This window comes from Podarcis bocagei (assembly GCF_964188305.1).
Source record: "Podarcis bocagei genome assembly, chromosome: 7".
Classification (NCBI taxonomy): domain Eukaryota; kingdom Metazoa; phylum Chordata; class Lepidosauria; order Squamata; family Lacertidae; genus Podarcis; species Podarcis bocagei.
Genome location: NC_138132.1, coordinates 66,931,152 through 66,959,026, shown reverse-complemented (window position 1 = coordinate 66,959,026; position 27,875 = coordinate 66,931,152). Strand labels below are relative to the sequence as shown.

General features: G+C 49.1%; 1 protein-coding gene across 8 annotated transcripts in view; it reads left to right on the top strand.

Moving 5' to 3' along the window:
• Positions 1-27,875, top strand: part of PLEKHG5 (pleckstrin homology and RhoGEF domain containing G5) — a gene marked incomplete at its 3' end in the record, with an annotated part of 110,602 nt that overhangs the window by 40,504 nt on the left and 42,223 nt on the right. For 2 of the 8 annotated variants that reach the window (XM_081201418.1, XM_081201419.1), the window contains exon 1: positions 9,152-9,468. The exons of 4 other annotated variants lie outside the window; for them this stretch is intronic. In XM_081201418.1, coding sequence (XP_081057544.1) covers positions 9,382-9,468 — 87 coding nt within the window. In that variant the 5' untranslated portion in view covers positions 9,152-9,381. Of the gene's footprint in view, positions 1-9,151; positions 9,469-9,806; positions 9,991-16,405; positions 16,567-27,875 lie in introns of those variants that run through there. 2 more of the 8 variants (XM_081201421.1, XM_081201420.1) reach the window with 2 other exon arrangements.

The window sequence follows — 27,875 nt, the reverse complement described above, 5'->3', positions numbered from 1 at the left end:
TGTGATTTGCTTGGCGAACGGTTCGAGGACTAAGTTGCCTACCCATGTAGCCTGCTTGATGCCATGGCTGATGCGGCTCCAAGTGAGGTTTGCAATGCTCCATCAAGCCTTGTTTTGTGGGACTTGTCTTTGTGGTCTGACCAGGCCGCTTTGTGCCCAACCAGGTGCCCTCTCAACTCTTTGAGGTCCAGGGTGTGTTGAACACATCTTTGCAGGTGGTGCCTGCCACCCAGAAGGAGGTGATAATGTCATTCCTGACGAGACCCAACCCTGGACCTGTTGGTATTAAACAACTACCACCCAGTTGCTGAAATTCTCCCTTTTGGGACAGGGACTCAAGAAGGTTGTTGGCAGTGCAGTTGTGGGTGTTTTTGGAGGAAACTGATTATATAAACCCATCCCAGGTTGGGTTTAGTCCTGCGTCTGGGGCAAAATCAGCTCTGGTCTCCCTGGTGAGATAATACAGATGCCCACTCTTTGGGTTTTCCAGAAACAATGGAAAACATTATTGTTTCAACAAGCTGTTCCGACGGGATAAATGTTTATATTTTCAGGGGTCCGCCTTGGGTGTTTCATTGTATCATTTAAAAGCTACATTTAGTCATGTTTTTGAACTCATTTTTATTGTGTGGCTGTGAATCATCTTGAATTGTACGTTTTATCAAATAAAGGATCAAATGATGAGTGGTGCAGAGAAGGAGGATGGAGAGATGATGGTTTGCTGTTTCTCTTGAAACACTAGAATTGGCGTGTGGGTGTCTGTCCATGTGGGTTTGCGGTGGATATCCTCTAGAAAAACTGTCTTGCAGCACATTTCGTTAGGCAGTGTACCCAGGTAACTTTTCGTTTTAGAAGGCAATCATATACTGAGTGCCTACACCGAAGGACATTGTTTTTATTCATCGAACAATTAACGAAACATGATCTTTGAAATAAACTTTGCTTAAAGAATATAAACTTTTAAAACGAGTCACAAAATACGTGTTTGCTGTAATGAGGCATTTACAGAGATGCAGTCAGTTTTCATGAGCGTTATCTTTAACCAGGTAATGAGCTAACACAAATGGACTGAAACAGATTAAGGTTTCTTCATCTTCCTGTCCTAGACAATGAGAAGTCGCTCACTGGGTGTGAGGAAAAGGTGGCGAGGGGACCTGGGATGGAGGCAGAGCAGTGAGACAGAGGCAGGTAGATGCAGGCAGAAGAAAAAAGCTGGAATGGATCTGTAGCTTATCCCTGTGCCATTTCCAGGGACAGACTCAGGCAGAAGCTGCAGTTCCATTCTGGCCTTTTTCTTCTCTCTCTGCTTCCCTTCCTCCTCCTCCCTTCTGCCTTTGTCTCCCCTCACTCTGCTTCTCTGAGGTTCATGGCAGCTGGCTTTCTGCTCTTTATCATCTCTTCTTTACCAGGACCCCTGGTTTTTTGAAACACTAGGTGTGCCTGGACTTAGGACTGCCAATATCCAGAAGCTGCCCTCCCTCAGCCTTCATCCAAGGCATAATTAACTTATGGGATTCATCGCTACAAATTGTTCTTAGTGAGAGCAGCACAGGTGGCCTCTTAAAATGGATTAGGCAAATTAACGCGAGAGAGATTTGAAGCAGCAACCTTCATATTTAGAGCCCCACTGCCATGCCTCTCTGCCTGGGGTCCTCTTGCTGGACTTTTGCACAGCTCACTGGCTGTGAATTAGCTCTCCCAACTTGAGGCTGAGGCCTGTTTGGATGGAGGAAGCACAACAGATTTCAGAGTGTGGGATGAAAGAGAGGAGCCGAGGGATAGTAGAAGTTGTTGGAGAAATATCTGTTCATTTACAACTGTATGAGGTGAGTGTGGTGGTGAAGAGAGAGAGAGAGAGAGAGAGAGAGAGAGAGAGAGAGAGAGAGAGAGAGAGAGACCAGGCAGGTAGTGGAACTCTTAAAAAAAAAAAAAATCATTAAGCACCTTATCCCAAGACCAACTATCTCTGGCCAGGCAGCTACAAAATCTCAGGCTTACCTCCCAGATGTGAAACGGCCCACCCCAAATCACATGCACCCTAAAATGCTCTGGATTTGTGTTGGGCACGAGTGTGGAACCCTGGCAGACAAGGCCTGGAAGAAGCTGTAATGTTGTAATGTGGAAAGTATGTTTTACACCAGGACAGACACAATTTGTCCTGCTGTTTGTTATGTGTTGTTGTAGCCAAAGCTGGTCCTGCTTAGAGTAAAGGGACCCCAGACCATTAGGTCCAGTCGTGACCGACTCTGGGGTTGCGGTCATCTCGCTTTATTGGCCAAGGGAGCCGGCGTACAGCCAGCATGACAAAGCCATTTCTGGCAAATCAGAGCAGCACACAGAAACGCCGTTTACCTTCCCACCAGAGCGGTACCTATTTATCTACTTGCACTTTGAGGTGCTTTCGAACTGCTAGGTTAGCAGGAGCAGGGACCAAGCAATGGGAGCTCACCCCGTCGCGGGGATTCGAACTGCTGACCTTCTGATAGGCAAGCCCTAGGCTCTGTGGTTTAACCCACAGCGCCACCTGCTTAGAGTAGACCCACTAAAATCAACACACATGGCTAACTTAGGTCCAATTGCTTTCAGTGGAGCTACTCTGAGTAAAACTTAGTTGAATAAAGGCTATTATTATTATTATTATTATTATTATTTACATTTACATTTGTTCGCCACTTACTATGTCTCAGTGCAACTCATGTTTACAAAAACACGCGTGATTACAAAATTTTTAAATTCATCAGAAAGATGAAAGAACATTAACTGGCTAAAAGTGCTTACCCTGCAATATCTGTGGTCATCAGCTGTGATTTCTACATGGCAGGGGTTGGACCTTGGGGTCCTTTCCAACTTCCTATGAGTCTATGGTTTCCTTCAACCTCTCCATCAAAGCAGGTAATACTTGTGCAGCACTGTTTTTGGCAGCTGGTAGCCACCAGCCACCAAAAACCATTAAGCAAAAGCCACTAGCACCATGGAAAGAGGCTCTTCTGTAGATCCCAGAAAGCCCCTTTGTGGCCATCGACTCGTCCTCGTTCACCCTTCCCAGCAGGAAGGGTTAGGGTTAAGAGTTTTCTCTGAGCTGTTATGTAAGAAGCTGCAGAGAGCCTCTGTGGTCCACAGCTGCCCGGAACAACAGGTTCCTGGCCCCAGTCTGTGGCCTCTCTGTTGGCGCCTGTGTGTATGAAACCGAGGGGGGCAGAGGGGGGAAAGGACTTGTTGGAGGGTTACAGGAGGTGCTCTGACATCCCCTGGGCAGCTGATCAAGTAGATTTTGGCTGGGATGAAGGCTGCTTCCATCTCTCTGCCCCCCAAACTTCACTCTGGGCCAAGATTGATGCAAGAGGAGCAGATTCAGATGAGGACCTGGCTATGGAATTCTTTCTCCCTGGGGAAAATCCAGCAACACCCCCTCCACCCTATAGAATTGCAGAGTTGGGAGGGACCACGAGGGTCATCTAGTCCAGCCCCTTCAAAGCAGGAATCTTTTGCCCAACATGGGGCTCGTACCCATAACCCTGAGATTAAGAGTCTCATGCTCTGCTGATGCAGCTATCCATGCCTTTAAGTACGCTTTAAAAAAACCCCAATAGTTTGGCACGGTTTTCGAGAAGACTTTTCCGTGCAGCTACTCTGCATTCTGTTGCTGTGTCGTCATGAATTATTATGTGGTGGTTTTTATTGCTTCTGAATTTTGTAGGCTGCTTGGAAGAGGAAAATTACCAAGCAGTGGGGAAATCCGTGTCCGCTGTGAAATAACGTGGACACTTTAGGTTCCCATTTACTTTTGATGGTCTGTTAAGCAATACAACAACAATAGCAATATCAAAACATTGATATTGTTTTATTTTTGGAAAATTTATAAAATATTATATAGGGGGGGAAATACTTTTGACGGTCTGTTAACATCTAGCACAGTTGTTTCTCAGCAGTCCAGATTAAAAGTCACTCCCACGGCTTTTCCCCCCCTTTGTCCTCCCAGCATGTCTGAAAAAGTTGACCTTCCTCATCAGGCCCTATGTTGTGTCTAGAGATGGTTTTGATAACAACTATTCCACAGTCTGCCAGCAGGTGGCAGGGTTTGCTTAGAGCTGGCCAGCTCAGGCATTACGAGGCCCATGGAATTGTGGGAGAATCTGGCATGATGTTTAACAACATAAGAAGAGCCCTGCTAGGTCAGGCTATTGGGGGGGGGGGTGCATCTAGCCCAGCATCTTGTTCTCACTGTAGCCAACCAGATGCCCCCATGGGAAGCTCATAAGCAAGACCTGAGTCCATTAGCAACTCTTCCCACTTATGATTCCTGACAGCTGGTACTGAGAGGCATACTGTCTCTGACAGTGGAGGGAGAATGTGTCAGTGGCTACTAGTCACAATCAGTCCTGGAAATCCAAATCGTGAACCTCAAAAAGAGAGGGAGAAGTTTTAATATCTTGTTTTATTTGTTTTTCTTTTGCGAAGAAATTATCTAACAACAATTAGACACCATGTGAAGGTGTGTTACCTGGATGAGGCTAATTCAAAATCACTTGTCCTGGTGCATAAACTGATTGCAAGTCTGTAGTGGAAGTATTTAAGAGACTTACCAACATGTCTGACAACATGACCTACTCTAGTATAAGCTTTATTCTTCATTTTAAAGCAGGCATATGCAAACTCGGTCCTCCAGCTGTTTGGGGACTACAATTTCCATCGTCCCCGACCACTGGTCCTGTTAGCTAGGGATCATGGGAGTTGTAGTCTCAAAACAGCTGGAGGGCCGAGTTTGCCTATGCCTGTTGTAAAGCATGTATAATCCTTTATTAATGGATTATTGAAGCTCAATGCATCAACCAAATTATTTTTTTCAATTCTATTTTATTAAGTTTCAACGTTTTTAACAAACATGGTCAAAATGCAATTTCATCTTTTCTCTTATTTTTGTCAACTTCCCCCTTCTGCTACACCGTATCGACATCAAGCAAAATATGTTTAGAGAGTAAACTTCTCAATTTATTCCCATGTAAATGCATTTCCCTTTCTTAAAAAAACCAAACTATTTCCCCCACCCAAATATGGGTCAGATGCAATTTTTAAACACCCCCCATGGTAATCTCATGTCCTTTAAACAGTCCCAAGGTTGTTAAGGTATTTCTGAGGAAGGCAATTGTTTTGAATTAAGAATTGAGTTCATTTTTTTTTTTTTACATCAATGTGCTTCATTTTACATTTGCTTATATTGTATTTGCCATCTTGGTGGCCATTCATTCCAGTCTGAAGAGATCCTTTTGGAATCCTTTCCAATCCCCTATTGATCAGCAGGAAATACTTGCAAGCAGAAAGCTTTTAACTAAAGGTACACAAGTCCCGAATACATCAATAGCAGTGGATAAGCAGGTGTTGTACATTGTCTTTTATTGGAGTGGGAAAACGGGGGAAGCACAAATTAGGTCTGAAAAAACCACTGGGCTGCAGTAACATGAAAATGGCACCATCTGGATTCTTCATGAAAACCGAGTGAACAAAGGAGAGAAAAGGGTGACTGTGGGAGCAAGCTATATCTGTAACACTTTCCAAATCTCAAAACCTCTTTTATTCTGGGACACGGAGGAAGGAAGGGTGGGCTTTGGTTCATCTTGCTTGTTATTTTTAGGCATGAATGATATTGTAATGCACTTTGTCCTTTCAGTGTATGGCTTCCTGAACTTTGGGCAGCTGAGGTATATTTTTGTTTCTGAATTTAAAATGAAGTCACCCTCACTCCCAGAAAGCAAATAAGAGCGGAAGTGTGAAGACCCTCCCTTTGAAGAACTCAGCCCTCAGGGGTTTTGCATGAGCCACTGATCTCGATGTAACTCATACAGTGGTACCTCGGGTTAAGTACTTACAGTGGTGCCTCGCAAGACGAAAAGAATCCGTTCTGTGATTCTCTTCGTCTAGCGGTTTTTTCATCTTGCGAAGCAAGCCCATTGAAGGATTAGCGGATTAGCGGCTTTTAGCGGCTTATCTGATGATCGGATCAGCTGATAAGCGGATTAGCGGCTTAGAAAAAGGGGGGGGGAGAGGAAAAAAACCCAGCAGGAACTCGCAAGACATTGTCGTCTTGCAAAGCAAGCCCATAGGAAATTCGTTTTGCAAAGCACCTCCAAAACGGAAAACTCTTTCGTCTAGCGAGTTTTCCGTCTTGCGAGGCATTCGTCTTGCGGGGCACCACTGTATTTCGTTCCGGAGGTCCGTTCTTAATCTGAAACTGGTCTTAACCTGAAGCACCACTTTAGCTAATGGGGCCTCCCACTGCCACCGCACCGTCAGAGCACGATTTCTGTTCTCATCCTGAAGCAAAGTTCTTAACCTGAAGCACTATTTCTGGGTTAGCGGAGTCTGTAACCTGAAGCGTATGTAACCCGAGGTACCACTGTAATAAGCAGGATGCGGACCCAGAACAGGGGCATCATGAGGTGATGCAACAAGGAACCTCCATAAAAGCCTGAGCAATTTCCCCCGTATCTTTGCACTGTGAGTGACTGGATGCACCAGCCACACTTGATGTCAATATGTGACAGAATTACCCATTCCATCCCCCCCCTCGAAACTGGCCGGAAGGAAGCAGGGCCTCATGCAGAGATGCAGTGGGCAGCCTCCTCTGCAGATAGGCTTGCCTTATCAAATTACTTTCCTCTTTGGGCAGCACAATTTGGGGAATGGCTTCAGTGTTTTGCTCCTGGTTCTCTGGCGTCCCCCTACCTCTTCTTTCAAGGGGCTTCAGACGCCTTGCCTGTTGGACCCTCGTCCTGAGTTCTCACGCACTCTTATGCTTCTGTACCAGCCGAGCTGTCCTTTGGCATCAGCTCCGTGCTTTCATCTCCCTTGACGTGAATGACGCTGTCTGTGCAGGCTGCCACACGTCTGCCCTGCTTGCAAGTGGCCAAGTATGTGAGGGGGCGCAGAACTGCAGAAAGAGGAAATACGCGCAGGATGAAAAGCAGCCTGTGTTCGAGGAAACTGCTAGCCAGGCAGACATGGGGCTTTGATGGATGGGGAGGGAGCGTGGGGGCCAGGTGGGGGGGGCATGGAGGAGGCGTAGTGAAGCCTTTTCAAAACGGCTCTTGCAGCTGAAAACTTCATTCAAATTGTGATTTAGATGCATGCACCCCACCAAGAAAATGTGTTGCAGCTTGCTGGTGCTGCTTCCAGGCATGATTCAAAGCACTGGTGCTGACCTATAAAGCTAGCTTGGGTCCAGGCTATCTATTTATCAGGTGGATAGCTCAGTTGGTTAGAGTGTGGTGCTGATAACACCGAGGTCGTAAGTTTAGTCCCTGCAAGGGACAGCTGCTTATTCAGGTGAGTGGACTGGGTGAGCCTCACGGTACCTTCCAACTCGATGATTCTATATTCTATATATGAAAGACCATATTTCCCCATGCAAAGCTGCTCAGGATCTGAGATCATCGAGAGAGGTCCTTATCTCATTCCTGCCATCCTCACAGCCACACTTGGTAGGGACACGGGAGAGAGCCTTCTCGGTTGCTGCTCCCACTCTGCAACTCTTTTCCTGGAGAAGCTAGACTGGCTCCCTCCTTGTTGCCCTTCCACCAGCAGGTACATATCTTCTTCTTTTGGGAACTGACTGTTTTTTTAAAATTGTATTTTAATAGAATTCTTATTTATATTGTTTCAATTCTATTAGAGTCGAATGACTTTGTACTGATTATGTGTTTAGCTTTTATGTATTGTAGCGGTGCTGTTTTAATTTGTGTAAGTTGCTTTGAGGTCCAGTCTGGAGAAATGGTGAAATAATAATATTAAGTACCAATTACACATTTGGACACTTTGCAGAACCATGTGAGCAAAAAAGGGAGCCAGATTCCTGCCCCCAATATCTTGCAGTTGAAATAATCCAGTGGGCACAAACCATACTTCACAGAAGGGGTTCTGAATCTTCCCTTTCCATTCATCTTCTTGCAGATGTGCACCAAACTTTTGCATAATCTTAGAATTATAGAATCAGAATTGTAGGGTTGGAAGGGACCCCCAAGAGTCATTGAGTCCACCCCCCTGCAATCCAGGAATCTCAGGATCTCAGCTATCTTAACAATGGTGGAAAGGAGCTGGGCAAGGGGGAAACCACTTGGACCTGTGTCTACAAAGCATGAGTCAATCAGAAAACCGCTCTGCCCCATGTTTTCAAGGCTTGAGACAAGCGGAAGGGCGGATGAGCCCATTGTTATAAGTGCCACATAATACCCATTCCGCATTTGCAAGAAACCAATCTTTTAGTGTGGCAGCACCTACGCTTTAGAATTCCCTGCCTATTGACACCAGGCATGTGCTTTCTAAAAACATTTTTGTTTAGACCAGCCTACCCAGTTATTTAAGGGATGCGGGTGGCACTGTGGGTTAAACCACAGAGCCTAGGACTTGTCGATCAGAAGGTTGGCGGTTCGAATCCCCACAACGGGGTGAGCTCCCGTTGCTGGGTCCCTGCTCCTGCCAACCTAGCAGTTCGAAAGCACGTCAAAGTGCAAGTAGATAAATAGGTACCGCTCCGGTGGGAAGGTGCGCTGCTCTGGTTCGCCAGAAGCGGCTTAGACATGCTGGCCACATGACCCGGAAGCTGTATGCTGGCTCCCTCGGCCAATAAAGCGAGATGAGCGCCGCAACCCCAGAGTCGGCCACGACTGGACCTAACAGTCAGGGGTCCCTTTAACTTTACCTTTTACCCAGATATTTAGAATGCTGTTTAGTTTTCTGTTGTTGTCTTCAACCTTTTTTATTTATTGAATTTATATAGCGCCCTATACTCCCAGGTCTCAATCTTTTCACGGTTTTAACTAATAATATTTTTCGTTTTGTTAACCGCTTGGAGAGGGGTGGCTTTCCTTTTACAATCAAGCCGCATATAAATTTTATGAAATAAATAAGGCACCCCCACCCCAAATCTGGAGGGGGTCAACAGGCGAAGAGTTTCATCCAGAGACCCCCACCACGGGCGATGGACTTTTCGGGCTCCTGCTTCTTGAAACAAGAGGAGGAAGAGCGCACAACCTCTTTTTCTCCGCTGTGCGCTCCGGTGCCTGCTTCTGCCTTGGCGCCTGTGACTGGACAGGAATGGTACGCTCCAGCCGGAGACACTCTCCTCGGCAGGGGAATGGTAGGTCCCGCCAGTCTTCCTCCTCCTCCTGTCGGGCTTGAACGTGGCTTTGTCTCGGTGGAGCCTCCAGGCAGGTCTGCCTGTCTGGCTCTTCCGCAGGAGGGAGAGAGATACGAGAGGCGCAGCAGCAGCAGCAGCTTTGTGCGCCATGAAGGCAGCGGCGGCAGCTGGGGCTTTGGACGGAGCCCCCTCCTGTATCTGAGGCTGCAGACAGCCCCCACCCCCTCAGCCCCATTTTGGAGGCTCTCACAATGAGGCAACGGCTGGGGGACTTGAAAGCCGCCGGTGACGGTAGAGGGACCCCCGAGGAGCTGCCCGCCAGGGGCGCCATCAAATTGGTGAGTGGCTGGACCGGAATCCAGAAGGAAGGGACAGAAGGGGGGGGGAACCTCGGGGAGGGGGCGCAAAACTGGGCACACGATGGTGTTGGGTTTTTTTTTAATGTATTGGTTGGCTGGCTGCAGACGGGGGCCCGGCGCCTCTTGGGCAGACGGGCGGCTCCTTTTCCACCAGGACTAGAAACGTGAAGGCGTTTTAACTTACCAAGGCTGCGCGTTAGCAGGGCGCGTTGGGTATATCCAGACGCTAATTGTTGTTTTCGGGACCAGAGATAACAGCGGAGTGTGGAGAGGCGAAGGAAAGCCAGTTCGGTTTAGACTGCAGTGCGAAACCATCCATCTCTCTCTCGGCTTCTTGGCTAATATTGTTGCTGTGGTGGCTTGGAGAGGAGTGAACTTTGGATTTTCGAAAGCTGGGAGATATTTCAGACCCAAAAGGAAGACGTTTGAGTTGTGGCTGGAGAGCAGAGAAATGGACGCCATTGTCCCGTCTGGTGGGATCTGCCCCTGCTGGGTGTCAAGGTAACCGCTGGGCAGGTGTGCTACCCGTGTTTGTGGAGGAGGGAGACCAGGCTGGACTCTTGGGAGTGACTGGCAAGATGGTCGTGGGTCCTGTACAGAGGAGCAGCAGATGCCCTCCATCTCCCATTCCATCAAGCGTAAATTTCAGGCCAACCAGTGAGCAGTTTCTTTGGTTTCCAGGGGCACAGTTACGGTCTTGGTGGAAGCCAAAGCATTGGATCGGGTCCCCACTTCGGTCGGCTTCGGTTGTTGGGTTTGTGCCATTTCCCAAGGCAATAGTGGGGTTTATCATGTGGGTCGTCTCCAGAATTATAATCGCCAATTTGCAGGCAATACAAATATAGGCCATCATAAAACATCCATATATAAAAATTTAAAATATATACAAATAAGCAGCTGTGTAAAAATACGTAATAAGGATTTTCATTGGAGTTCCTTCCCGCTAAATAGTGCCATTCACCACTCTGAGATAATTCAGCCACCCTTGCAGTTACTTCCAGGTTAGTGCCAGACAGGTAGAATCTGATATTTTCATTGTGATGTTAGACTACCCCAAAAAAAAGGGGATAGCACGCTTTTGCGTAGCTGGGTGTACAATGGACAGTAGAAAAGAAGATGTTCTACTGTGTCCGGCAGATTCAAAAAACAGCCGCACATCTCCAGAATTTCCGTGGCCTGTGGCAATTATTTGCAGCCTGACTTTTTTTTTGGGGGGGGGGTCACCCTGTAAGAACCAACAATCCCCACCAAAAACCTTGCCTCCCTTTCTCTTCTGGAATGGGCTACCTCCAGCTTCCTCTCTGGAATTTCTCGGGCAGGAGTCATGGAAGTTTGCCTGGGGCAGTTATAATATTCGCTGTACTAATTTGTTTTTACAAATGCTGTACTTTGAACAATTTGAAAACAGAAGTGCCAGGAGGGCCCCTCTGAAACTGTAGGGTCGGTAAATTTCACTGGGGGGGGCAGGGTTCAAAGCCTACTTTTGCTCAGGTTTCAGTTGCAAGGCAAAGAAAACAAAACCATGTATTTTCAATGGGGGAGTAGTTGTGCCTTGCCACAAACCTGTTTCATGGGCCCATTTGACTGCAGGAAGAGAAATGAAAACCACTTTGTCCTTCTGTGTGCTGGACCAGATAGCCAGCCAAGGACAAAAGTGTGCCTGAGAAATTAAGGAGCTCAAGGTACTGCACATAGTCCTCCTCATCCTCATTTAATCCCCATAACAACCCTGTGAAGTAGGTTAGTCTGAGAGGCAGTGACTGGCTCCAAGGTCACCCAGTGGGGGTGATTTGAACCTTGGTCTCTGCCAGGTCTGAGTCTGACACTCTAAACCCCACCCCACACTGACCTACCCCACACATCTTATGGGGCCCGGAACAAAACCTTGGGGGCAGTAAGCAAGACCCCTTATTTTATTCATATTTTTATTCCATAAAATTCATACATCACTTGATTAGGGGGAGGGGAAAAAACCCCTCTAAGTGGTTTACAAAAAAGATAGGGCGATATAATGATCAACAAGAAAAATCAGCAACAATAATTAAAAACCAGCTTTCTAGACATTTCATCTAAACAAAATGTTTTTAGCAGGAGCTGAAAAGGGTACAGTGAATGGGGGCTGCCTGATGTCAATAGGCAGGGAGTTCCAGTAAAGGAAACATTAGGTCCAGTCGTGGCTGACTCTGGGGTTGCGGCACTCATCTCGCTTTACTGGCCGAGGGAGCCGGTGTACAGCTTCCAGGTCACGTGGCCAGCATGACTAAGCTGCTTCTGGCGAACCAGAGCATCACACGGAAATGCCATTTACCTTCCTGCCGGAGCGGTACCTATTTATCTACTTGCACTTTGATGTGCTTTTAAACTGCTAGGTTGGCAGGAGCAGGGACCGAGCAACGGGAGCTCACCCCGTCGCAGGGATTCAAACCGCCAACCTTCTGATCGGCAAGTCCTAGGCTCTGTGGTTTAACCCACAGTGCCACCCGCGTCCAGAGTTCCACACTAAAAAATGGGATTTCTTACAAATAGTGTAATAGTGCCAATTCCACCAGTCAAAGTAGTTGAGTGGGCACCTGTGGAGCAAGGCGATCTCATAGGTAAACTGGTCCCAAGCTGTTAAGGACTTTATATCCTAATAGTAACACCTTGAACTTGGCCTAGTAGCAAATTGGCAAACAGTGCAGATCTCTGAGCACAGGTGTTACGTGCTGCCAAGGTTTCCCTCCTGCCAGCATTCTGCACTAGCTGCAGCTTCTGGACCAAGTGCAAGGGAAGTCCCGCATAGAGCACATTGCAGTCATCCAGCCTTGAAGCTACCAGGGCATGAGAGCCTGTGGCCAGCCTTTCCTGCTGCTTCTCCCATGGTGTGTGTATGAATTGGTGCACTTGCTTCATTCGGCAGCTGTTTCTCAAACGTTTTGGACTTCTAAAAACAACTTCCTCCTCAAAACACGTGCCATGCGCTGACTGTCAGAGGCTGAGGCACACGGGGACACACCCGCTCTAGGCATGGGCATGTGAGCGTGAGCAGCTGTGGACTGGGCCAAATGTGTGTCTTGTTTGTGTGTGTGGAAGATTGTACCCCCCAAAATACTTTTGCAGGTGGGCAGTGTGCTGTGGCACTCTTGCCCTGAATGCAGGCAACTGCTTGGCCACTGTGAGAATAGGATACTCGACTAGATGGGCTACTGGCCTGATCCAGTTCTTATGATTGGTTTTTTAGCAGAAGCACCAGCTCCCCTCTTCTCAGACTGGTCCTGATGAACAAAGTTGCTCTGTTCAGATCTGGGCAGAGGGCAAGTGAAGAAGAAGAAGAAGAGTTTGGATTTGATATCCCACTTTATCAATACCCGAAGGAGTCTCAAAGCGGCTAACATTCTCCTTTCCCTTCCTCCCCCACAACAAACACTCTGTGAGGTGAGTGGGGCTGAGAGACTTCAGAGAAGTGAGACTAGCCCAAGGTCACCCAGCAGCTGCATGTGGAGGAGCGGAGACGCGAACCTGGTTCCCCAGATTACGAGACAACCGCTCTTAACCACTATACCACAGTGACCTAAGGAAGGGCAGGTGCTCTCTGGAAACCCAGTTCTGTGTCATGTCTGAAATCAACCTCCACAGGTGAATTGGACATGTCCTGGAATCGGGCACCAGAATCTCAGATTCAAGGCTCTTGGGAAGCAAAGCTTGGAATAAACATCTCACTGAGAACCCAAAGCTAGAGAGTCGCTTCTAGGCACTTTGGACCATCCTTCTCCAACTTGCCACCCTCCAGATGTTTTGAACCACAACTCCTATCCACCCCAGCCAGCAGACCTGTGTAGTCCAAAATGCAAGAGAGCCTGCTGTATCAGGGCAGCCTCCTATTCTTACTCTGACCATTATGGGAAACCCACAAACAGGGCCTGAGCACAAGAGCCCTTTCCCTTCCTGCTGTTTCCAGCAACTGGTATTCAGAAACATGACTGCCTCCGACTGTGGAGGGCACCAGGTTGGGGAAGACTGTCTTAGCTTGTTTTGCCAGATGAAGCCTGTGGGGTCTGCACCATAAAACTGCACCAAGGAGCAGAAACAGGGGGTGGGGGATAGATGGACAAAAGGAGACTCAAATTTGCAGCTGCTAATCTATATGTTCCAGGTGTCAATCTGGGAACAATTCCTATAGCTGCCTGCTCATCTTGTTGCCTAGGTGATGCTCAACTTCACAGCCACCCATTCCTGGCCTGTTTCCCCCCCTCCTTAGCACTCTTTAAACTGGACAGCTCCAAAACAAGAGGATGGGTTCTATTCAGTGAGATTTTGCTCAGAGTAGACCTATTGAAGTGAATAGTAACAGCCCGTTTGTTTCAATGGGTCTGAAAGTTAGTTGAATGCCACCCATTGTTTCCAAATAGAGAACTGACCTCTGCCAGGGGAGGCACCCTGGCCAATATGGAACTCACTCCCATGGGAGGCAGTGATTGCCGCAAAATGAGATGGCTTTAAAAGAGGATAATAAAAAATTCAGGGAGGAGAGCTATTTTGGCTATGCTCCTCATCCAAGGATGAAAGCAGTAATGCTTCTGAAGGCTACTTGCTGGAAACCCCAAGAGTGGTCTTGTGTTCGAATCCTGATTCTGGGCTTCCCATCTGGGCATATGGTTGGCCAATGGGAGAACAGGAGGCTAGACTCGATGGGCCATAGGCCCTCTTTCCTATGGCCCATTGAGTTCAGCATCCTGTTCTCCCAGTGGCCAACCATATGCCCCGATGGGAATCCCAGAATCAGGATTCGAACACAAGACCTGCTTTTCACCTGCTTTTCCTTGTTGCACACAAGTGGAGAGAGTGAAGGGAAGCAGCCTCCCCCCCCCCGGCCATTCTCTAGCCCCTAAGCTAACTTGCTCTGTGCCTCTTTACTCCAGCTGCCCTCGGGTATATTGGAGGATGCAGTCGCCTTAGCCAGTGTGGAAGTAAGATGAAATTGCCTCTTTGGCCAGATTTTGCACATGGACTGAGGGAGAAAGGGGGGGGGGCATCTTCAGATAGTGAAATGTCTTGGGATGGCTTGGACAAAGAGATTTGGCTGGAGTGTGGCAGAAGAAGGAGATGCTGCCTGATCATCCACTCATTTGGCTTCATAAGTTCTGATATAAGCAGAAAGCTTTGGTTTCCCTGGAGCTCAGGGTGGGCTTTGACATATCCCTTTGCAAGGTGGAGCCTGTTCCGTTGCGCAGGAGAGGACTCTCAGTGTGCTCCTCTTTCACCTCCTCCATCCCCTGGCACTCACCTAGTGCGCAGGAGGCCGGCTGCACTTGGCCACCTTTCCAGTTCGGTCTGGGACCATGGCAGCGGCCTGCGATGTCCCTTTGGCTCCCTGCCTGCCTCAGTCACATGGAAGGGCCATGACGCAACAGCCGTCTGTGCTGAGCCGGCCAGCGCTGCTGTCTGGGACTCTTGGCTGCCTTCAAGCTGGGCTTCTCCACTGCCCCCACCTCGTCCCAGCCTAGTGGAAGTGATTGAAGTAGCAGCCTGGGAAGGCCTGGCTTTTTCCTCTTTTCTTTTTTTGTTCTATTTGCGGTGTGAGCAAATAGGCAGCCTGAGCCCCCACATCCTCTCTCCCTTTTGTCGGGGCTGGCTGGCTTCCAGCCGACAGCTGCAGCCACTTGGCCCTCTGGCCTCTCGGAGACGCCCTTTCTCTCTTTCCGCTTCTCTTTCTCTCTGCCAAAACATGGATTGCTTATGACCTGAGTGGCCGTGTGTGTCTGTTAAAATGTGTGAATTCCAACATTATTCCAAACCCGTGAAAATCTAGGGCTGCGACATTGAGTTGATTTAATGGGACGGACACGGGTGGCACTGTGGGTTAAACCACAGAGCCTAGGACTTGCCAATTAGAAGGTTGGCAGTTCAAATCCTCACGGCGGGGTGAGCTCCCGTTGCTCGGTCCCTGCTCCTGCCAACCTAGCAGTTCGAAAGCACGTCAAAGTGCAAGTAGATAAATAGGTGCTGCTCCGGCGGGAAGGTAAATGGCATTTCCGTATGCTGCTCTGGTTTGCCAGAAGCAGCTTAGTCATGCTGGCCACTTGACCCAGAAGCTGTACGCCAGCTCCCTCGGCCAATAAAGCGAGATGAGAGCCACAACCCCAGAGTCGGCCATGACTGGACCTAATGGTCAGGGGTCCCTTTACCTTTACCTTTACAAACATTCAGAATAAATAGGCCAATGCGATCTCGTTGCCATTTCAGCAATACAGCAAGGGCAGGGTCCTGTAGCATACTTCAGTGTCTTGCTGAGCTCCTGGTCTCTCCCCTGTAATAAGAAGCGTATAACCTCCGTCTCTGCCTTCCATGTTGGAATACATAGATGGTCTAAAAATTGATGGCGGAGATCATCATACATTGAGCGAGAGTTTCCACCAGGTGGGCATCACATGGGCAGATCCTATCTCCTTCTGCCATACCCGCAAACCTACCCCAAAGGAGGTTAGAAGGATTACAATTGAACCTAGCCAGCGAAAAAGCCCTTCTTTCTTGCGGGTTAAACAAAAATTGTAAATAATTAAGGTTAAATTCCTGCGCCCAGGAGAGTCGAAAATAGATGAGCCAATTTTCTGACTCAGCGGAAGGCAGCTTTCCAGGTTCCTGTGCTTCTGTTGAAGCGGCTTGTGCTTTGCTTGGGGATGGCAGGCGGGCGGGCCAGCGCCTTCTCTGCCCTAAGCCTCGCCAGTACAGACTGCGAGTGTCGCAGAGGTCAACAGAGCCCTGAGGCTGCCCTTCTGGAGGTCGTCCCTTGGATGAGAGGCATGCTGGAACTTGTCCTGTCCAGGTGCACAACCTTCCTGGCTGCGTGCTGTCCCCCTGAGCCACTCCTCCTGAACTTTAGACACACAAACACACCGAAAGAGCACTCGTTCCTGAAGGGGTTGGTCTCTGTTGTGGTGGCGGCGGCAGTTGCAGAGGGGTGGCATCTTGCACAGAGGATCCCACTGCTGACTCTGGAAAGATTGGCTCCTGGAGAGTCGCGAGGAGGAGGAGGAGGACGAGGACGAGGAGGGGGGAGAGAAGCCCCTTCTAGTGACAGGCAGTCATGCCGCAAGCGAGGTATGGAAGCTGCTTTTGGGATGCCTTTCTAGAACCGCAAGATTGTGAAGTTGGAATGTACCCAAAGGATCGTCTCGTTCGCCTCCCTGCAATGCAGGAATTGCAGCTCAAGGGCCCAGAAAGCACAACCTGCTCTTGTGCAGGAGGGCTTGGTGAGTGTCAGAGACATTTGGGTTTTCTGCTTGGGTACCAAGCCTCGCTGGTTGGCTCACGTCCGTCTGGGGTGCCAAAGGGGGTTTGTGAGGAAGGGGGGTTTGTCAGAACTGTTTGCCCCTGCATGAAGAAGATGGTGCAGAGGAGTGCTTGATTCTGGACACCTGCGGAATTCATCTCCCCAAGGGGAAAAAGACAGGTGTTCAAAAACGGTGTTCCTGGGCAGGTGCAGAGTGTGTTTCCTTTGGGGAGAGGTGCTTCCCTGTCTGCTTGGTGTGCTGCAGGATCGGGTGCCGGCTTGTCTTGGGCAGAGTAGACCCTCCACTGCTGCTGCTTTGACCAAGAGGTGGCCCAGTGGCAGAGGACATGAAGTGACCTTCATGAAAGACAGTGTGGTGCAGTGGTTAGAGTTTTGAACTAGTTTGTTGGGCTAGTCACTGCTGTTTGGCCTAACCTACCTTTACAAGGTTGTTGTGGGGATTAAAGGAAGAAGGGGGAAAAACCATGGACACCGCCTTCAACTCCTTGGAGAAAAAGGTGGGATACCAATGCAAGAATCACGGAGTCATAGAATTGTAGGGTTGGAAGGTACCCCAAGGGTCATCTAGTCCAACCCCTTGAGATGCAGGAATTTCATTACCAAGCGTTAATATCGAGATGTGGAAAATATGGAAATAACAAGGGGAAGCAGGACTAAAATGCAGAGATATGCTCCAGAGATCCAGACCATGGGGAGCCCCAAGAAATTAATAAATACAATTTGGACTACAATTTGATCTTTTTTATTTTATTTTTTAATTTTTTAATTGAAGCATTATGATTGGATATTTAATTAGATGTTTTTTATTGGAAAATCAATAAAAATGATTTTTAAAAAAGAGAGAGATGCAGGAATTTCAGCTGAAGCATCCATGACAGATGGCCATCCAACCTCTGCTTAAAAACCTCCAAGGAAGGAGAGCCCACAATATCCCGAGGGAGTGTGTTCCACTTTTAAAATAAATATTAAATAATAATTCGCCTTAACATGTTATTTGCAAAGAGCAATTTATCCCTTTCTCGGTGCAATTTGCAAAGGAGGGGGGGGGGAGGCAGCCTCTGCTAAGTAAACTGGTCCTGAGTTGCTTTGGGCCCTGTTGTGCTTAGTGCTCGAACCTTGAACCGGTAGCATGGTTGGCAGCCCGTGCCAATCTACAGACAAGGCATTCTACTCTGGCAACCCTCATAAGCAGCTGCCTTCTGCACCAGCCACAGCCTCCAGACTGAGCCCCACCCAACTTGCTTGCCACGTGCGTTGGCAGCAGAAAAACATGGCCGAGCGTCATTCCGGTGTTGTAGCCACCCGTTCCAGCAACAGGCCAAGTGGAAATGTTGCTCTGCGAGTTGGCAAGAGGGGTCAGCCTGTCAGAAAGGCCCACACCCCTCTGTTTCCCAGGGTGGAATGTCACACTTGGGGGGGGTGAGGGGGCGGCCTTCTGCACGAGCTCTGAGATGCTCTTTTCTGCATCATTGTTTTGCTTATTCTCAGGGTCATGTGGACTTCGGACAGGAGGTGTCTTGGTCAGGTTCAGTCCTCCTCAAATAGCCTGGCTTGTGCCTGTCAGAATTTGATGCTGGAGCAGTTTTGCCATGGGATGTCTTTCTGTATTGACCTTGCCAAACCCACGACCCCTCAATGATGGGCAGCACTGACCTAGGGGAGGAAAAATAACTGAATTGTAGAGTTGGAAGGGACCTTGAGGGTCATCTAATCCAAACCCCTGCAATGCAGGAATTGCAGTTAGGAGGAGAGTTTCCCCATTATTTAGTCACATGGTAGAGCAGGAATGCCAACTTGGCCCCGCGACTGTGGGTGCCTGGAGCCATGGCTGCCGTGCAGCATGCAAGGCCCTGGCACTGAAATTTGTGGGTGCCTGGGGAATTTTGTGGGTGCTCAGGCACCAAGGGCCCCAGGGAATTGGCACCTATGTGGTGGAATCACTGTCACCCCTTTGTCCTGGTTTAAGTGAAATGATGAGCTTATATACCACATTTTCCTCTGAGGAGCTTGAGATGGCATACATGGTTCTCCCCCCTCTTCATTTAATTCCCACAACAGCATTGTGAGGTTAGTTAGGCAGTGACTGGCCCAAAGTCACACCCAGTGATCTTCATGGCCAAGTGGGAATTTGAGCCCTGGTTTCTCTCCCAGGGCCTAGTATGACACTAATCACTACACTACGCCAGGTCTCAACGGATGTGGCATGTATTACTTCTGGAAGGAACACACTGATGACTATTGGCAGGCAGAAACAAACAGCCAGTGTTTTTTGCTGCACCTGTGGCTAAGACGGCTACCTGGCTGCCACAATTTTGCTAGCCACTCGGCCAGTCACAGCACAGGAAAAAAGGCGTGTGAGGAAGGATGCCACCGAGGTTTGTAAAATCCTGCATGGTTTGTTGGAAGTGGGGCAGCGGGAGCAGCTTCCCCCCACGCCTCTTTGGATGCCAGAGCTTGGGTCCATCCATTGCAACTTAATGGCAGGAGATATTCGAAAGGAGGCGCTCCTTCGCACCTGTGGAACTCATCACCACAAGATGCGGCTAGGGCTCCTGGTTTCGGTGGCAGCTAAGCCAGTGCATGGAGAGAGGCTCATCAGCAGCCAAGACAGCTAAATGGAACTTCCATGTGCAGAGAAAGTCTACCAGATTCTGGGGAGCAGCTGCAGAAGAGGCCTCGTTCCTTCAAGTCTTTCCGGCAGCTTCACAGAACGCATCTGATTGGCCACTGGAGTGGATGTTTGCCTTCATCCGGCAGTCAGGCTCCTCTTTTGTCAAGAGAAAAGTCCCAGCTGAGCTGTTCTGTCGCCTACTACACATAGGGAAGTGGCAGCTGATGCAATGATATGTGCCCAGGGATGCCAATCCAGGCATGCTGCCACCAGGATCTTCACTTTGCACCTGGATGGTGGCATCGGCCTGCCTCGTTTTGCGGCATGGCTCTGGTGTGTCCCCTCTTCTACCTCTCTGTTAAGTGACCCCCTCTCCCCTGCCATCTCCCCCCACCGCCAGTCCAGGATTGCATCAAGGTTTGGCAGGCCTGGGCATCGCCCGCTGTTTGGTCCTGACTACGAAGAGCCTCCTGAGCTAATTTCAAGGAGGAGTAAACTTGCTGGAGAGGGAATACCCCAGTGAAGGTGTCTTGCCCCAAACCTCACTGATGGCAGAGGGCACCAATGCAGAAGGGAGAGAGTGAGAGCAGTGCAGTGCAGTGGCTAGATTGCTGGACTAGGGCCTGGGAGACCTGTGTTCAAATTCCCGCTCAGCCATGAAACTCACTGGGTTTGACCTTGAGCCAGTCACCTGTATTTCAGCATATCCTACCTCACAGGATTGTTTGGGGTATTAAATGAGCAGGGGGAGAACTATGCACCACATTGAGCTCCTGGCGGGGGGGGGGAGAAATTCAATAAATAATACCCAGATAAGCAAGCCAGTCTTGTCAGCTGAAAGCGGTCAGGGGGAGAATGAAACAAAACTCTGGACATGCTCAGAGGCACCTGGCTAAGGACAGCATAATCTGTGGCTGTGTCATTATTGTTATGTACTGAAGTTCTCACCCTGGGCCAGCAGGGGGATACTGTAGATAGTTCAGGTCCACATATGCAAATAAGGGATCAAAAGTGACGTTCAGTGATTGGATAGTTACAGAAAGTTGTTACAGTTACATTGTACTGGAGCTCTGTATAAGCAGGCTGGCTGAACCCTTCAGTTCAGTTCTGTTCTGGCCTGTGAATAAACAAGAGCTGTTTGGAGAATCGCTGTGTCGTCTGATGTGTTCACCCACAACTTAACAGTTATAGTGGGCCATTTGCCTGCTGAGAGCTCCCCCCAAAATCTCAAGCATAGGTAACCTCCCTGCCTTGCAGCATAGCAGATTTCAACTGATGCAGCTTCCCCAACCCTCCGCTTATAAAGACAAACTTCACCCGCCCGCCTCCCCTTCTCCCTACCTGTTGTAATGTCTGTCTGCGAAGGGACACGCCACCGAGAGTGCTGCGTGCGACGTGCTCTGTGTCAAAACAGTGTGAGACACACTTGTTTACAATCCCACGCCCGGCTGTGGAGATTTCCCTTGACTCATCACCAGACGGAGTGTTTCCTGTGAGTTAGCCGGGATGTGTGGCTGGCTGGTGGATGACTGGCTGAGGAGCTGGTTCCAGGCCTGCTTCGACTCAACTGAAGGCTTGCCTGGGCTCGCAAGATCCCAGAGGCCCCCACTCCAGGATACTTAAAAAAAATAAATATTAAATGCATTTATGTCCCAGCTTTTTCTCCAACAACCCTGCGAGGTAGGCTAGGCTGAGAGGCAGTGACTGGCCCAAGGTCATGCAAGGAGGCCAAGTGGAGGATTTGAACCCTGGTCTCTCCCAGGTCCCTAGTCCAGCACTTTTCTAACCACTACACCACACTGGCTCACAAATATATATAATATAACTATCTTGATGGCAGAACATCGGATTTCTTGGCTCTCAGGATTTTTGACTGGAGATGTTTTGAGTCTTACCTGGGATGTTTTGCATGTAAAGCAGATGCTGTACCTTCCAAATCTGGGGCAACAGCTCCCCTCTCTTCTGCCACACTCCAGCCGAATCCCTTTGCCCAAGCCAGCCCATGACATTTTGCTGCCTGAAGATGCTCCATCTCTCATTCCATGCACAGAATCAGACCGGAGAGGCAGTTTAATCTTACTTCTGGCTAAGGCAACGGCATCCTCCAATATACCCGAGGGCAGCAGTTTAGCCTAAGAGGCACAGAGGAAGCTAGCTTAGGGGACACAGAGAGAATAGGGGAAGGCCACTGACTCATGAGGCAGCTGCTTCCCTCTTTCTAATGATAGGGCTGGCCATGCCCTTCCCTTTGCTCTCTTCACTTGTGTGCAACAAGGAAAAGCAGTTGGAAGTAAGGACATAAAAAGAGGCTTGCTGGATCAGGCCAGAGGAGGCCCATCTAATCCAGCGTCCTGTTCTCAGTGTGGCTAACCAGATGCCCCGATGGGAAGCCCCAGCACAGGATTTGAACACAAGACTTCTCTTCCCTCCTGTGGTCTCCAGCAACTGGATATTCAGAAGCATTCAGACCTTCCAGGTGTCCCTATTTTCCAGGGGCAGTCCTGGATTAACAGAAGCTGCCCCGGTTTCGGATTTGATCCGGGAATGTTCCGCTTTTCCTTCTGGTGTCCCTATTCTCATCAGAGAAATGGAGGGGACGTCTCTGTTTTCATTGGGAGGGTACCGTAAACAATGAAACTTGCCCAGGAGGGGGCAGTGATAACCACCAGTCTGGATGGCTTTAAAAGAGGAGAGGGCTATCAATAGCTATTGGACACAGTGGCTTTGCTTTGCCTCTGCAGCCAGAGGCAGCAGCAGCAACAACAACAACAACAATTTATTATTTGTACCCCGCCTATCTGGCTGGGTTTCCCCAGCCACTCTGGGCGGCTTCCAACAAAGAATAGAAATACATTAAAATGTCACACATTAAAAACTAATAATAATGCTTCTGAATACAATGATACCTCGGGTTACATACGCTTCAGTTTACATACGCTTCAGGTTACAGACTCCGCTAACCCAGAAATAGTGCTTCAGATTGAGAACTTTGCTTCAGGATGAGAACAGAAATCGTGCTCCGGCGGCGCGGCAGCAGCAGGAGGCCCCATTAGCTAAAGTGGTGTTTCAGGTTAAGAACAGTTTCAGGTTAAGTACGGACCTCCGGAACGAATTAAGTACTTAACCCGAGGTACCACTGTGCCAGCTGATGAAATTCTCAAATCATCCGGTTGGCCACTGTGAGAATAGGATGCTGGACTAGATAGGCCTTTGGCTTGATAAAGGCAGTCCTCTTTTTATGTTCTTTTATGCTCATAAGGCAGCTTGCTATGTAGCTTGACACAAATGGAAAAATGAGCGAGGTCCCAACCAAAGAAGAACGGCAGCTTAAACTGATTGGATATGCGCAGCTTGCGGACCTAACGTATAGAATAAGAGAACAAGAAGAACATATGTTGAAAGAAGATGGGAAATTGTTTATTGGATATATGGGGGGGGGGACTGTGTATACTTGAAAACGTTGGCAGCGTTAAGATAAATTCAGCAGTGTAAATAAGCTTTGATGGATGTATTAATGGAATGCTCAATGGTTTAGTTTATGTAAAATATGTTTTGTAAAATGAATCATGGAAAGAGAAGAAGGGAAGTCATGGATATTTTAAGGTTGTTTAAAAGAATGTTTTAAAATGTAAAACAGAAAATTTAATAAAAAACATACCAAAAAGAGGGGGGGGGCTTTTTTTGGGGGGGGGGGAACTTAATGCCCTGCTGGTTACCGTTGCTCCTGCTCACCTGGGGAGGGAGGGAGGGAGTGCCTCCTTCCCCGCCCCTCAATGCTGCCGGCTTAGGTTCCAGCTGGGAGAGTTTCCTGGCAGAGACAGGCGATGAGAGGAGGGGAAAGCCAGACCCAGCCGCTGCAGAGGCAAGTACCAGCAAGCCGGACGGCTCCTGCGCTGGCAGCGGATTGCGGCCTGTCTGGGCCCAGCCTGGCAGGAGCGGCTTTCGAGCCCTTACTCACTGCAAGCCCCAGAGATGCCCCACCTGCTTAGTCAAGGCTTTGTCACGGCTGGGATGCCTCCTTCAAATCCTCCCGGAGCCATGAATCAGCCAGCCAGCTGGGGACAGGCTCGCTCTGTCCTGCCCTGGTCTGCAAGACCTGGCTTGGGGGGCAAAGTGGGGCCTTAGGGGTGAGTTTCTGGGGCTGGAGCGGCTGGCAGCCACCTGCCGCCCTCCCGGCGGTTGCGTTTCCTCTGGGGAGGCTCCCTTGTCGCACCTGAGGCTTCTCTGTCCGGCCGGGAGAGTGGCATTTGCTTTCAAGATGGCCGTTGAAACAGCCAGCAGCTGTTGGTCCCTCCCTCGTTCTCCTCCTCCACTGTCTCCAGCCCTTTCTGTGCATTTGCCACCGATGTCTGGTTGCCAGCGGGTCAAATGTGTTTCATCTCCCGTCTGAGCCACCTGCTGATTCCGACTCCCCGTATCTCCGGGGCTTCCTGTTGCTTCAGCTGCTGGCTCGTTGGCCCTTTCCCTCCCTCTCAGCTTCGAGTGCAGAGAAGGAAAAGCCTTGCAGGAGACTGTGGACGTTTTCAGCAAGGCTCGGACTTGGAGATTGCCACGTGGCCTGCTGGCTTTTCAGCCAGGAGCTTGCCTGGCTGCCTTGATTTGTATCTGAGGGGTGTCACTCTAGGAACAGTGAGATGGGAGGGTGGCCTGGCTGTTGCACCTGGTAAGACAGACAGGCATCGCATCGGCTCTGTAGGAAGTGTGGCGCTGCACCGGGTAGACACCCGGCTGCCTGTTTCGGGTTATGCTGGTGAGCTTTAAAATGGCGGCAGTAACTCCCGCTCTGGGGAAACCTTTTGAGAAAAACGTATCAACAGGTCACCGAAATGATAATATTCGAGGCAATAGAGTTGCATCTTAAAGATGCAAATAAAGATCATTTGCATATGTCTACAGTGGTACCTTGGGTTACATACGCTTCAGGTTACATATGCTTCAGGTCACAGACTCCACTAACCCAGAAATATTACCTCAGGTTAAGAACTTCAGGATGAGAACAGAAATCGTGCTCCGGCGGCGCGGCAGCAGCAAGAGGCCCCATTAGCTAAAGTGGTGCTTCAGGTTAAGAACAGTTTCAGGTTAAGAATGGACCTCCGAAATGAATTAAGTACTTAACCTGAGGTACCACTGTAGTTACTTTCCGTACTTTGAAGGACCAAGACCCCGAGGTGGTTTTTGCTGTCCCTCTTCCACTTCCTGGGCTGCCTTCTGGTAGGAAATTCTCCTCAGACCCCCTCTGACTTTTCGTATTTTGTCAAGGAATTGCCCGCCTGTTTTCGAGGGTATCTCAAAGGCTGGACCCTGAGGTTGTTGGTAAAAGATGGATGCTGGTGGACTCAGGTCACTGAACGCTGATTTCTGCTCTTGCTTTGTGCAACTGTGGAGTGGCTGAATTGTCTGGCCTGCACCACGATTGCAGTACATTTTGCCCATCATGTCTGAGCATGGAAATCTGTATGGCTTCCAATGAAATAGCACTTCTCTTTTCAGATATCATAGAGTTGTAGAGTTGGAAGGGACTCTGGGGGTCACCTAGTCCAACCCCCTGCAAGGCAGGAATCTCAACTGGATCATGCATGACAGATGGCCATCCAACCTTTACTTAAAAACTTCCCAGGAAGGAGAGTACATCACCTCTCGTGGGAGCCTGTTTTGCTGTCTAACAGCTCTTACTATCAGAAAGCTCTTCCTTTCTTGTAAAAGGAAAAGGTAAAGGGACCCCTGACCATTAGGTCCAGTCATGACCGACTCTGGGGTTGCGGCGCTCACTTTATTGGCCGAGGGAGCCAGCGTACAGCTTCCGGGTCATGTGGCCAGCATGACTAAGCCGCTTCTGGCGAACCGGAGCAGCGCACAGAAACACCATTTACCTTTGTGCTGGAGCGGTACTTATTTATCTACTTGCACTTTGATGTGCTTTTGAACTGCTAGGTTGGCAGGAGCTGGGACAGAGCAATGGGAGCTCACCCCGTCGTGGGGATTTGAACCACCAACCTTCTGATTGGCAAGTCCTAGGCTCTGTGGTTTAACCCACAGTGCCACCCGCGTCCCTTTCCTTTCTTGTACAGTAACTTAAATCCATTGGTTTGGGTCCTATCCTCCAGAGCAAGAAAAAAACCAAGGAGAAATGTGGGCACTATTTACAGTCTGGGAAGAATCCAGGAGATCCCAGTTCAAATCCCTACTTAGCTATGAAGCTTACTAGGTGACTTTGAGCCGGTCCCTCTTCTCCCAGTCTAACCTACCTCAAAGGGTTGTAGTGAAGATAAAATACGGGCACAGGGGGGAGAATCGCTCTTGGAGAGAAGGCAGGATAGAAACAAAATAGAAACACAGAATTGTAGAGCTGGAAAGGACCCCAAAGTTCATCCAGTCCAACCCCCTGCCATGCAGGAATATGCAGCTGTCCCAAACAGGGATTGAACCTGCAACCTTGGTGTTACCAACCCTGCTCTCTAACCAACTGAGCTATCCAGGCTGACATGAATAGCATACTGCAAAATGTCTGTGATTGCAGCTTGGCAGTACAAAGTTTGGGGTGCACAGCATTTGGATGAAATTAGATAGGCGCATAGGAAGGTGTCTTATATACTGAGTCAGGCCATTCATTGGTCCATCTAGCTCAATATTGTCTTCACTGACTGGCAGCAATGGCTCTCCAGGGTTTTCAGGCAGGGGACATTCCTGGCTCTGCTTGGAGCTGGTGTCGGGGATCGAACCTGGGACCTTCTGCATGCGAAGCGGATACCCTACCGCTGAGCTATGGCCTTTCCCATGAGGGTGGCTGGAACTTGAACTCTGATGTGGCCCAAACTGTGTTGGGGCAGATGGAAGAGAGGCCCTGCAAGGTATTTCCTTCAGAAGTTTGGCTGTGATCAGAGACTGGCAGTGAAATGAAGTTTGAGCGAGCCTTTCTCATCCCTTGACTGTTCTTGGTGACAAGCCACAGGAAACCGGCTGGTTCCCAAATGCTGGATTTGAAAGAATTGTGCCCTGACAGAGGGTCTCTTTCAAGCTCGCCTTTGTCAATTTTGAGGGCGAATAGTCTTTGGGCTTTTGTCTGGTCAGCATCCTTGTTCATCACACAGAGATTATTCAACGCTTCAGGCAGCATCTGATAGCTACCTCGGTGCAGAATAAAACAAGTGCCTTTAAAATAAAGTAAGAGTGTAGTCCTCATGGTTTTGGAAAGGAGGTTGACCTAGTCTTTCGTCAAGCCACAGTAGTAGTTCAGTAGCAGTGAATGTTGGGCAGCTGAAGAAGTTATATCATTGCCTTTCACTTCAGTTTTGATAATAAGCTTCAGGTCCAAAATACAAATGGTGAATTTCAAATTCAGGGTTGACAGTGAAAAATCTGACAATTTCAAAACCTGGCAGACCCTTCAGTGTTTGGCTCACAGACCAAAACCAAAACCAAAACAAATGGTTAGCCAATTTCTAGCCAAACCTTCAAATATTTGCTGAATATTCTCCCTATTTCAATAAATCAAATGCTGCTTTCAACATTTGCCAATGTAGGAAAGGTAGGCATGGCTTGGTGTTGAGGAATTCGACTGAATTGACAGCTGACCTGCAATGGCATATTTGATATTTGACATGCAATGGTGTCCAGTAGTTTGCTGAAAGCTTATGAGGTATCATATTTGAACTGCCAAGAAGGGCCAAAGCGCTCAGATTTTAGCCTGGGACACCGACATTTCACCTTCAAAACAGGGATGAGAACAGAAATGTTAAGCATTTTTAAATATTGGTTTTAGATTTCAGCAGAGGCAATTCCAGTAGCCTGGGCTGCACTGCCCCCTCCTGGATCAATCTGACATCTCCAGCTCCCTAAGGTGCCGGATTCAATTCCTGCCTGCTGCACTTTGGTCACAACTTCTGATATAAGCACACCTGAGACAGAGGAGGCCGTAGCCTGTCAGAGGCAGCGATGCTCCTGCATCCTCAGGAGGGGAGCGGGCTCTTTTGCTTGGATCCTGCTGATGGCATCCCAGTGGTTGGCCACTGCGATAACAGGATGCTGCACTAGATGGGGCATTGACCTGGTCCAGTAGCTCCTCTTTTTCTGTGCTTGTGCCATTGTTGTACGTGAGGTCACAGGGCACCAGGCAGCCCTCAGCCCGACTCGGATGTGTGCTTAAAAATAGCTCTCTGGGGTTGCTGAGCAGCCGCAGGCATCCAGGGTGTCCCTCACAATCGAAGGAAACCTTGTAGCCGCTCTTGCATTGTTCTGCTGCAGACACTTGCTTCCGGCGCCTGTGTGGGGAGGAGCTTTGGTAGGCCAGGGCCACCGGCAGCCTCCTCTGTGAGCCCTGGGGGTGGGGTGGCGCACGTTACTTCAGGCACGAAGGACTCAGGTACCCCTCCTGTGACAGGGGCTGGGACGTGGGTGGCAGGGCATGAAAGGCCAGCTTTTTACAAACGGTGAGCTAACAAGGGAGCGAAAACAGCTTGGGGGTTTCCACAGAGGAGATGTGCAGGCAGCCAAAGGGAGATCCATCCC